The sequence below is a fragment of the Penaeus chinensis genome, chromosome 24 (assembly GCF_019202785.1).
Source record: "Penaeus chinensis breed Huanghai No. 1 chromosome 24, ASM1920278v2, whole genome shotgun sequence".
NCBI classification, from domain to species: domain Eukaryota; kingdom Metazoa; phylum Arthropoda; class Malacostraca; order Decapoda; family Penaeidae; genus Penaeus; species Penaeus chinensis.
Window position 1 is genome coordinate 32,224,223 of NC_061842.1, and position 12,500 is coordinate 32,236,722.

General features: G+C 38.8%; 1 protein-coding gene across 7 annotated transcripts in view; it reads left to right on the forward strand.

Annotated features, from left to right (window-relative positions):
- The window catches only part of LOC125037797 (high affinity copper uptake protein 1-like), a 59,054-nt gene that overhangs the window by 7,651 nt on the left and 38,903 nt on the right, over window positions 1-12,500 (forward strand). For 4 of the 7 annotated variants that reach the window (XM_047631016.1, XM_047631018.1, XM_047631012.1 and 1 more), the window contains exons 2-3: window positions 3,980-4,058; window positions 5,114-5,312. In XM_047631016.1, the coding sequence (XP_047486972.1) occupies window positions 3,983-4,058; window positions 5,114-5,312 (275 nt within the window). In that variant the 5' untranslated portion in view covers window positions 3,980-3,982. Of the gene's footprint in view, window positions 1-2,817; window positions 3,166-3,979; window positions 4,059-5,113; window positions 5,313-12,500 lie in introns of those variants that run through there. The other 3 variants (XM_047631014.1, XM_047631013.1, XM_047631017.1) reach the window with 3 other exon arrangements.

The following is a 12,500-nucleotide window of genomic DNA, read 5'->3' on the forward strand; positions in this document are numbered from 1 at the left end:
ATTACCCTAAAATGTCTCATGCCCAACTCTGTGGGGTTTATATCAGATTTATCAGAGCTGGTCATGAGTTGCATAGAACCAAGTGGCCTCTGTTCCTGATAGTGCTCATGCAAAGGCAAGATCTCTGCCACATAAAGTATTTACAAGTTGGAGCTTGGACTTCTTTCCTTTTTGACTGTAATTCAGGCTTTATTTTACTAGAAGGTTCAATTGCTGTATTGTTGCTGTCGTTGGTTTCCATAGACAGGAGCTGTGGTATTTGCTTAGACTAGAAGTGTTGGGTAGCGTAAGCAAGCAGAGTGCTGTCATCTCATAATTGTTAAGGTGATTATAAATAACATGCCATAATACTATGAGTCTACCTTTGGATGTCATGCATATTATTTTACGCCGTGGTTATTGTTCCGGCACCGGATCTCATTACATTTTGGCTATTCATCCGGGCGGCACGCTTACCAACTCTGCGCATGAACATCTTTCAATGACCCTGAGGGTTTCTTATTCGTTTTCCTTGATCATGTTAATAACTTTTTAAAATGAATCCACTCTGGATCAACGGCCCCTTGATCAATCAAGGTCAGGAAAGATCAAAATTGATTCATATTGATCAACATTCATGCACAAGTTGAGCTTGATTTTTCCTTTGAATATTCCCTGACAAATTATATTTTCTCTAATGAGGGGCTGACTTCCTGCAACTCCCTGCCTTCCCTGAGGCACGAACCCCGTCTGGTAACCTGAAACAAGAAACAGTTGCGAATGCTGCACTGCTGCTGAGGCTGTAAGCTGGGTGACTTTCAATTAAATGTCCAACGAAAATTGCATCCTCCACTGTTGCCAGGAAAACAGCTCTTCAGTACAGGCGTCCGGCACAAAGTGCCGGTAAAATATCCCAGCAGAGACCTACAACGAATCTCGAGTGAAATGTTGAAGACCCAATTATTGCCAATCACCATCTGGCTGTCATGGCTGAAGGGCAAGAGATGCCACTCCGGCTATCTGTTTAAGGTGTTCGAAATTTCTCTAAATATGAGCAAGTGTCACAGCCTCAAGAGTATGGTCTCTCATGCCTTATTGTGAGTCAGATAATCACCAAGATGTGGAGCAGTGCACACTAAAGTAAGCCTGTCCTAGCCTGACTTAAAAAGACAAGAATTACCTGTTGTTATTGGTTATGCTAACAGTATAGTCTGTAGAATTCTGGCCAGTGTTTTGGATAAACATTAAAATTCATTGTTTCTCATTTTGAGGTACTGCTGGAGAGCTAGTGAAAACCAGTGTGACCTGCTACTAACCCCAAATATGGTACCTAAATTTCATGAAAGAAATTTACTAGTTGTTAACGGTGCAAGCAAGTGCAGAGAGATATTTAACTAGTGACTATTGCAAATTGCTGCCTGCAATATAACACATCAAAAGTGCCCTGATGATGTGGTCTGTGGTATCTGATGAAACTGTAGGTTTGTAGGCTAGTCATGACACCACCATTCTGCTGCTGTATCATTTAGTAGTGCACAGAGTATATGATAACCTGAACACCATATAAATCTTGAGTTATCCATGTCAAAATACATTTATAGATGTGTAATTGACAAACACTGAGGCACACAGCAATCAGTGATTTGACAATCCATGGATATAATCAACCTAAAAGCATTTAAGCTAAAGTGGTGGTATATGAGTTCTACAGCCATGGCTAGGAGAGGCTTGCACAGACAGAAGGAGGGGGGGGGGAGAGATAAGAAGAATGCTTTGCGGATAGTGGACAGGCTGAAAAAAGTTATCTGCTAACCACAAGCCCAGGGTTATGAAGGATTAGATATGAGAAAGTACTTATTAAACCACATTTATATATAGTTCATCTAGATGTGTATGTATGTATATGTATATATGTGTATATACATATATATATATATATATATATATATATACATACATACATACATACATACATACATACATACATACACACACACACACACACACACACACACACACACACACACACACACACACACACACACACACACACACACACACACACACACACACACATACATACATACATACATACATACACACACATACATATACGTATATGTATATATATTTAATATATATATATATATTAATATATATATATAAATAAATATATTAATATATATATATATATAAATATATTAATGTTTGTTTGTGTGTGTGTGTGTGTGTGTGTGTGTGTGTGTGTGTGTGTGTGTGTGTGTGTGTGTGTGTGTGTGTGTGTGTGTGTGTGTGTTTGTGTGTGTGTGTGTGTGTGTGTGTGTGTGTGTGTGTGTGTGTGTGTGTGTGTGTGTGTGTGTGTGTGTGTGTGTGTGTGTGTGTGTGTGTGTGTGTGTGTGTGTGTGTGTGTGTGTGTGTGTGTTTGTGTGTGTTTGTGTGTGTGTGTGTGTGTGTGTGTGTGTGTGTGTGTGTGTGTGTGTGTGTGTGTGTGTGTGTGTGTGTGTGTGTGTGTGTGCGAGAGCGAGAGCGAGAGCAAGTGCTTGCGTATGTGTATGTATGTATTTATATATGCATGTATGTATTTACTTTTGTATGTACAAGTACACACAGGCATAGTTGTTGGTACAATGCCTATATCTTAACCATAACCAGTGATTAAATGTAACAGGAATAGTGTTACTTAGAGAATCAGTTTACTTGTGTTTTATCAACTTTTCATTGTACAAGAAAGCCCCCTGTAGACATTGGCTCACTCAGTGGCATCTTCTGTCAGTAGCTGCATGCAAGGAGGGCCCATTCCTATCTTATCTCCACTGAATTGCTAATAGTTGACAGGTATAAGGATTATATTTCACAACATTTGTGGTCAAGAAAAAGCATCTTCCATGATTTTCAGGGATAGAATATTTTTAACATCACGTGGAAATTATAAAAAAAATTATATTTTCTTGTATCCATAACTGCAACAGAGGGGTTGATAATGTGTTTTTAAAGCAGCTTTTCATACCTATCAATGAGAGGGAGGGAATGTCTGTGATAAGAAGAGATTAAAGGAATCTTTACCAATGTAACTTTAGTACAAGTTCTTAGCTTACATGTGATGTGGCAGCAGAATCTCCACAAACTTCCTAGCAAGTTTTTGCTCTTTTTTTTTGTTTGTATTGCTTCTCCATACTGTATACATTGGTAAGGTTAGAGGTGATGAATGGATGAATAATCTGCTAAGTTGATTTTGAAGAATGTACTGCACTAATTCACATTATGTAGGGGTTAATGTCTCACGTAGAGTAACTTCATGATTTATTTGTTATTTAGAATGCGTTTTTTTTTAATAGTAAAGAATTAGGATGATTTTTATTTGGGCCACACTGAATACACTGTTTCTTTGACTTCCTTTTGTTATGTCTCTATATTACATTTCATTACAATATGGTTCTCATCAGTGTTTTCAGTAGGTTTGAATTAGTGCATATTGTTTAATGTGATATGTTGTAAATGCTGATCAGGATGGAAGATACCATTTATGATTGTTTCATATATTTATGCATTCATCTATTATTTTACTGTTTCTATCATTTAGATATAAATAGATAGCCATTGCTATTGAAACTTGTTGTTTTTGTATTAATGCTAGGAGTAAATTTGCTATTAGCTACTTCCACCACTTTTTTTTTTGTTTTGTTTTTTTAGGGGGGGTATGTCCCTTTTTCTACCTTTTCCTCCAAGGTCCATTTACTTGATTTCATTCATACTCTTATTCAGCTTTTCAAATTTCCTTTGACTCATTTATGTTGTTATATTCAATATTTTATATTATCTTCATAGGCCCCTGTAAGGATTTCAGTTGAGAATGGAATTATTAAAAAAAAATGCAGTTTCAGGGATCAGCATTTTTTAAAGATTGACTTTATGTTGCAAGTGTGAATGCAGTACATCTGTCATTATACTTCATCTGTTACACTATTTCATGAGTTGTCACTGTGAACCCTTCTTTCAACAGGATATGCATATGAGCTTTTATTTCTCATCAAAAGTCTATGACTTCCTGTTTTATGGGGTCAACATCACCACAACATGGGGTAAGAAAGTGATTTGTTGCTTATGAAATACTATTATGCAATTTTTTGTTTTGCAAACTGATTTGATAATATATTATACAAATAATGCATTTATTTTTGTGTTATTAATTCTGAGTGAAGTTTTTTCTCAGCTAGGTAATTTTTTAAAAATTGACATTGATTGCATATTTATATTATAAATAAATATATATATATATAAATATACAAATATATATACAGATAGATATAGATATAGATAGAGATAGAGATAGAGATATAAATTATCCAATTTCTTAGGGAAAGTAAAGATGAACATTCAAGACGTTTTGCACATATCATTATCTACCTTCACAGGTGATGTCTGCAGAAAGAAATTAAATAAATCTCCTACTCATTATCATTATTACCACATCATTATTACTTATCTAGGTGTTATTAATCTTGCACACAGATATCTCATTTTGTATTTCTATTAATTGTTCTCATTCTGATAAGGTCTGCAAAGTCAAATTATTGTATCATCATTAATTATTCACACTAACTTATCAAATGCATCTTAACCCAAATCCAACGGGCACGGCATATATCTACATGCCCACTGTCAGTTTACTTTATTGTTTTTACACATAGATGGCTACACTTGTACTAAGTCAGCCATGAACAATTACGAGTACTGCCTGACTCACCTGTTTACCCTTTTCCATGATTTTCAAAAATAGTTTACATTAATTATATTGAAACTAATATCTGTAACATTATAGCAATTAAAATTACTATAATATAAATAACATCATCGATATTCATGGCAGTAAAAAAAAATTATTTCCCACCGATTCAGGGACAGGTGAAATCAGGTAATATCAGAAGGTCTACTAATTGACTCATTTGTGGCCAAGCACTAGCAGAACCATCTGTGTGCAGAGACATTTCACACACAAAAAAAGAAAATGAGCACAGCATTTTTCCGGCAGCATTGAGTTGATTCAAATTTATGCCAGAAATCTCCTCATTATCTTAATTTTCCATCTACAAATTTTCTTAATTTCATATTTCATTTGTCCTCTCTCCATCAACAGGCATGGTGTCCCTGTGTCTAGGCCTGGTGTCACTCTCAATCCTGGCTGAGGGCTTCAAGGTGGCAAGATCACAACTCCTGAAGGTGGCCATGTCCAGACGCACAGGATGCACCAAATATGAAGTGCCAGAAAGGTCGCCCCTCTTAATGTCTCAGTCGTTTCTTGGCCGTAGGAATGAAAAGCTGTTGTACAAACGCAGGTAGCTTTGGGTTTGGCTTTACGGTAGTAGTGTTTGTATGTGTGGAATTTAATGTTGTAATAATGTTAACTAGGTTGGTATAGAGTGCTTGTGTGTATGTCTATATTTGTCATAGATTTGTTTATTTTTTAACTTTGTATATAAAGGAGATTTTCTTTTTGTATTTATATTAACTATAAACTCTATATAGTATAAAATATATCAAAGTTCTCTCCTTTATGTATCTATATAAAGTATATACAATTTTTCATGATAAAAAGTATATAATTTAACAGCTGGATCTAGATGACATGACCATCAAGTCATAAAAAAAAATTGGCCGAGGGGCTGGTGACGGGAATGTCTTGTCATGGGATATTGTCCTGAGTGGTAGGTGATGCAAATGTCTCATCATGAGAGCACAAAGTTCTTGGAGGAAGATTGAACTCAGTGGGCATTTAGGAAGGGGCTCTTGCATTATCTCCATTTATAAATGACAGTGGAGTGTACCTACTGTGAGCCATCCTTGGAATGATGCAGACTCTAGGAAAGTAATATTCCCATGAACAGAAACCTATTCCTGTCCACTGTGGCTGCCAGTACAGTATGGAAAACTGATTACTGTGAAAAAAGTAAAAAAATACAAATAACATAATGTTATTTGTTATTGTTGTTGCACTTATTTGTTGACTGCCTAGAGAGAGAATTCTGCTCAACATATAGTCTATTACCATCTTGATATAATACAGTAGTCGAGTGCCCACTGTTATTACTGGGGGATGTATGTGAAGTGGAGTTTTACAAGGGACTGGAGAGGCTCCCCAGTTGGTAAAGACTGGGCATTCCTGTGTTGCTGCTGCTTGGCTGAGTGCTCTGGAGTATGATCCATTGATGATCTTGGTTTTGGATCCCAAAGCTTAGTTATTCAGGTGCTGTGTCAGCAAACCAGGAACAAAGGGAGCCTGCGGTCCAGTCAGAGATACATGAGGTTTCGGTTGTCTATCAGTCAGATCTCATCAGCGAGTTGCGAGAAGTGCCTGCTGGTGAGGGAGCGAGGACAAGGCTGTTGGACCTGGTAGGACCCAATCTGGGAAGTTTGCTGAGCTGGGTTGTGCAGGTTGTGGGTTGTGGCTTCTACAAGATCATAACACTGTAAGGAGGCAGCAAGGAGTCTGGATACTGCACCTGAGTGTTCTGGTAGGCCAGACCTACAAGCCATGCACCCAGAAGAGTCACCACTCAAGTAAACCTAATTATTGGATTTTATTTTGTGTGAGCCATGACGCACCAAGATCCAGTGGGTTGAGGAACCCTATGCCGACAGGAAAAAATCACAAAATCACAAAAAATATGGCAAGTGGTTCATTACTGTAATTTTCACACTTTGTTTATGTTTGGAGGCTTATTGTAGCCATATAGAATTGTTTGTACTATCTCGGTGTACAAAGTCAGTAGTGTGTTTTCATGAAAGAACGGAAACACTGTAATTCTTCCCCAAAATAAAGAAATCTATGGAATATATTACATAAGTGATATGTAGTGATGTCCTCAGTCCTTTTCTTCCCCTGTGAACTGTGAAGCAAAGGGCTACACATAGGGAAACTCTACTGGTAGTGGACACAATACCTGAATCTCCTTTCTTCATCCATTGCTTCAGCAGAGAGCACACTGCCTCTACCTCTGGTATGGAGTGTCTGCAGGCATGTGCGGCAACTCAGGATTCTTGTGATCTGTCCAAAGATTCTGATCCAGGGAAAGTAGTGTTTTAGAAGACACCTAGGAGGCCTCAAAGGTGCAGCAGCCCCTCCTACACCAGCTCCTTGAAGTCCAACTGATTCATCTTACCACTGAGGGTCTGGTGGACTGCCAGTGTGTTAACAAGTGTTTTCTTGTACTACTTGGTGGTCTTTTTTGCTGTTGGATATGGCTGCATGAACTGATCTGAGAGATCTGTGCCCTTCATGCAGATGAAGACAATGACAATTTTGGTCTTTGACCTATCTACCCCTCAACGGTTCAGAGACTTTCCTGGTATGAAAGGTGGACCGCAGCTTCCAGAGTCAGTCCCCTACATGTGCTCAGCCTAGTTGTCTGCAAAGTAGGATGGGGATGTCAAGGTATCAAAGTGATCCCTAGACATTGTCTTTGGAAAGACAGCTGAGTGCATTAGGGGATCAGCAACCATAAGTCCCTCATATGGTAGAAATCTTACCAGAGATATCCTTGTTTTTGACAGCTTCAGTGATGACATGTAGTTGTCATCTGAATTGTCATCATCGACATCCTCATTGGGAGAAAGACAGTATAAGTACAACTTTGTTTCAGTAGCATTGCTCAGGTAGGGAACACCCCTGGAGGTCAAAGACCAAGGATCCTCTACCATCTCCTCCTTGAAGCAGTCCATTATAAAAGTATTAAACCATGACAGGGAGACCCGTCACCAGCATAAAAGTCACACAGACTTATGATGCCTATAGACATACCTGGTCAGTGTCCATCAGAAATAGTTTTGGAAGATTAAAACTATTACTTGTGTACTTAGCATAGACTTTATGGAAGTACATATTAACTATATAATTATTTGGTTTGAATGCTTTGAACATAGAATCCAGTGTAGAAGAAAAAGAAACATAAATGAGGCTTATTGATATCTCTTTTCTCTTCTTTTTTTCCTGTTAGTTTTCCCTTTTGTTGATATATAATTTTATTGAAATCGAATAAACTCTTATTTGGTTTAAATTGTTTAGATTAGTCAAATATATAATTGAATCTGACAACACATATATGAAAGCAGGTACAGGTAACCAATGTTTTTTAATAGGGATATATGTTCCTTGGGAGGTATTCAGACAAGTCTATTGTTGCCTTAGGAATGTTAAAATTTAAGATACATCAAAAGATCTTTTATACATTTCCATTAACATGTGCAAGGAGCATCAAACCAAAAGTAAAATCATAGCCAAAGTCCATAGAAAACCTGCCACAACTTAAACAAAAGAAGCAGAAGTAGAGTTTACAACATTATGACTATTTTCATAAATTTTTTTGAAGATGAGTAAAGCATTTATTTGATCTTCAGATTCACTGTATAAGCAATTTCTATTCCTTGCTGTGTAATTCATTGTGGTTGATAATAATTATAATTATGTATAATTTGTTGCCTACAGCCTAGAATGTGGGCTGACTTTCTTTGAAGGTGAAAGCTTTTTTTGGTTTTGCAAGATGAACAACAGTTATATATTTTCTATGGAGGGATCTAAACATTTTGAAACAGTGGACGACAGTGTGAAAGCATTGCCAAAGTGAAGAAGGAGGAGTTTGAAGGCATAGAGGAAAAAAATAAGTATTAGAGGACTAATAATCACATCCAGTAGTTTAGAAACTCAGTTAATATAATAAGTCCTTATTAAAACATTTCTATATTATATGGGTAAATTTGTGTATCTCTTTAGACAAAAGATTAGATTAAATGTAATTAAAATTTTGTCGTGTCAAAATGTGGTGCGCACATTGTGTTTGTGTTAGTTATTAACATATGTTTTTGTTTTATATGTCATTTTCTCGTAATGTTTCTTATTTCCAGTTGTGTTATTTGTTTTTGCTTCATTAATACGGTGACATAGAAATGGATTAAAGTTGGTGCTGAAGTAGTAAGTAGAGTTTAACACTGGTACACCACTGATTTTCTGGCATATCTTTTAATTCAGACAAAATTATGACTTGAATTCTTCTTATTGTCATTGTTAATTATTTTATTTATTCTTTTTTTTTTTTTTTTGTTTTTTTTTTTTGTTTTTTTTTCTTTTCTTTTTTTTTTGTACCTATTATACATAATATTGTAGCTTGAAAGTGCCTGCTGTGTCATATGTTCCAGTTATAATATAAATTTGTTCTAAAAAGATATTTTATATTATTTTTTTTTACATTTGATAGAAAAGTTATTTTTCAATGTTGTTACTTATGCCCTCCTTGTATAGAGCTGAAGTCAGTCTAAAAAAGTATTCAGCGCAGCTTGGCTGGATGAGTCACACTAAGCTTATCTTTCTGCAGAAAAATGGGATTAGCAGTGTAAGAACCTGTTGATATTTTGTTACAAGCAGGATTCAATAAGCCATATTTTATCAGTATTTTCCTCTAAAGTTAAATCAATTTTTACAGTTCTCAGCGTAGCTGTTACACTGATCAACAGCTAGAGGTTGTTGCCATCGCAGATGACTGTAGAAGTACTAAACTAAATAGAAACACAAAACTGTTCAGTTATTGCATATTATTTTTTTTCACTTAACTTAGCATCCCCATAACAGTCTGCCAGGCTTCATAATTTGAGAGAACTTGAAGTATGGGTCCCCCAGAGAGGGTATGATTATATTTGAATTGCTTGCTGGTGTGTAGATGCTCAGAGCTCTCAGAGATGTTTGTTTAACCCCTTGGTGACGGGTGTAGAAAACTAGAAAAACTACGCTCTGGCGAATCATGGCTACGCACCGACTTTGAGCGCAGGAGTTTGGTACATCAAGCTGAATCGCCGCCGCGGTGTACAGCCGCACGCCACATTTCGAGCGGTTTGTTTTCACGCCTATAGGTCTGACCCGTCGGGAAGGGGTTAAGTGTAAGGTCACATACCTCAACCTTATTCCACACCTCATGTCCATAACCTTAACTCCAACCATTACTGAGACCGATTTAGGATACTTTCAACTACCTCTTTGGTCAAAGAAAAAAATTGTACTCTTATATAAATTTTTGTGTATGTGTGAATTGAATATACTATAATGGAAAGACCAAAGCAAATATAAAACTTGTATTTGTAATTTGCGTTTTGGCGTGGTAGACCTGTATTGTTTTTTTAACATCATCATCATTGGGGAGCTAACGCTGACAGGGTGTATAGCTGCATCCATCCTTCGTTTCCACCTATGAGAGTTCCTCATGGTAAGCCACCAGGCAGAGGCCCAGCCGATCTCTTGCTCTTCACAGCAGGTTTGATTGATCTGCCCAAGCCACCCATAGGCCTCCTCCACCCAGGGTTGTCTCGAACAGAAACGACCTTCTGGGCAGGATCATCCTGCGGGAAACGAGTCAGGTGGCCCATCAGGAAGGGGTTAAGAATCAGAGCGGTCAGGTCAGTGGAAACACACGAAAGGAAACATACACAAGGATTTAATGATAAGCGCACTAAAATACACCATACAAAACAGGATATCTACAAACAGAAGGGAGAGGATCCAATGGAGCAGGTGAGGTCACACGGCAGAAGAAGTTCACAAGCCAAAGTCACAGGACAAGTACTGAATTGTTGCCCGGTGCTCCTTTTAAGTGTCGCACCGATGTAAAGGCCGACACCCTCGCTCCCCACAAGGTGAGCGACCCAATCGCGAGAGGCCTAAGCCCTCCGCCAAGACTGAGGTACGCATCGCTGAAGGTCCTGAGTAATCTCGCAGTTGTGACACCAACTCTACCCCGTGATCCGGTGCAAGGACCTGTTACAAAAGGCATCAAGATGAGATTCCAAAGCACAAGATAATGCCCAGTTTTCACTACCGTACAGTAAAACTGGCAGTATCAGGGCCTTGAAGACTTGTAGCTTGGTCCTTTTGCACAGATACCAACATCTCCAAATACTCTAGTCGAGAAATTCCATGACCCCTGCAGCCAATCCGTCTACTGACTTCCTGGTCTGACAGCCCAGAGTCATGAACTGCACTATGGAGGTATATAAAGTTCTCTGTGACCTTGATGTTCTCACTGTAAGCATGTACCGACTGAACATGATCTCCTAGCAGGCCCCCAAAATCCTGATCTCTAACCCCAGGGGCTTTGCTTCATTGCTAAATGCTGCCACTAGGGTTTCCAGAGACTGAGAAAGAATAGCAACATCATCAGCAAAGTCAAGGTCTGTAACCTTGATATTGCCCAAGGTTGCTCCACAGTGACTTTGGACAGTAGCTTTACCCAGTATCCAATCCATGCAAGTGTTGAAAAGTGTTGGTGCAAGAACACAGCCTTGCTTCACTCCTGAACTAATAGGGAAGAAGCTTGACAGACCCCTCCACACTTTACAGCACTTTCAGTACCAGTATACAGGTTTACTATTAATCCAATAATCCTGGTTGGAATTCCTCTTAGTCTTAAAATCTCCCAGTGATTCACAATGCACTGTATCAAAATGCCTTCTTGAGGTCAATGTAGGCTGCAAGCAGCCCACGTCCAAACTCGTGTTGACGTTCTACAATTACTTATGTCAAGTGCCAGGATACGGTCTATTGTGGACCAGGAGTTAATACAAATTGCTCCGGCCTCTGGTGCCTCAGCAGGTGGTCTCTGATATGTCTCAGAATCTTGCCTGGTATACTGAGCAGTGTAATGTCTCAGTGATTGCAGCAGTCCCACCGATCTCCGCTCCCCTTCCAGAAAGGGATGACTACTCAGAATCTCAGCACTACCTGCATCCAAGTTAATTGTTGGTGGATCAACCTGTTACAACTACTCAAAATACTCAGCCCAACGCACCTGCACCCCATTGGGATCTGAGATTATTTGGCCACTTGTTGAGCGGACTGCATTTGTCTGTGATGAGGGCTTGGAGTTCAGCTTTCTCAGGGCTTGGTAGGCAGGATGAAGATCATTTACTAGGAAATGGCTTTTGACCTTCTTTGCAAGATTCCTAATAAACTGTTCCATATCCCTTCTTCGCAGTGACCTAGTCCTGCGCACCAGGGAACAACGCAAATCATAATCCCCTGACAGTTGAGCCGCGCAACAGGGGTCTGTGGCACACAGTGTCTCCTGTGTGATGAAATACTGTCTTGTTCTTGGGCATTCACCAATTGATTCTTAGGCTGCATCAAGCGTTTCATGCTTGAAGGTGTCCCACAGAAAAACAGGGTCTGTCAGGCCCTCAAGTGCTGCAAAATGACCAGAGATAGCCTCAGCAAACCCCTGGGCACACTCCCCCTCCTTCATCCTGTCTACACGAAACACCCTAGGGTGTTCATTGGAATAACAAGGGGTTCTGAAGTGGGCCTGGAGAGTAGCCACGAATTAATCTATGATCAGTTCCACAGAACTCGGCTCTGATGTACCCTGCAGTTCTGGAGAATCATCCAATGAATGCTAACAAGGATGTGGTCGATCTCCTTGACCACATTACCCGTATCACTGTACCAAGTCCAATCATGTAGATCAGAATGCTGATACCAAGAGCCAGAA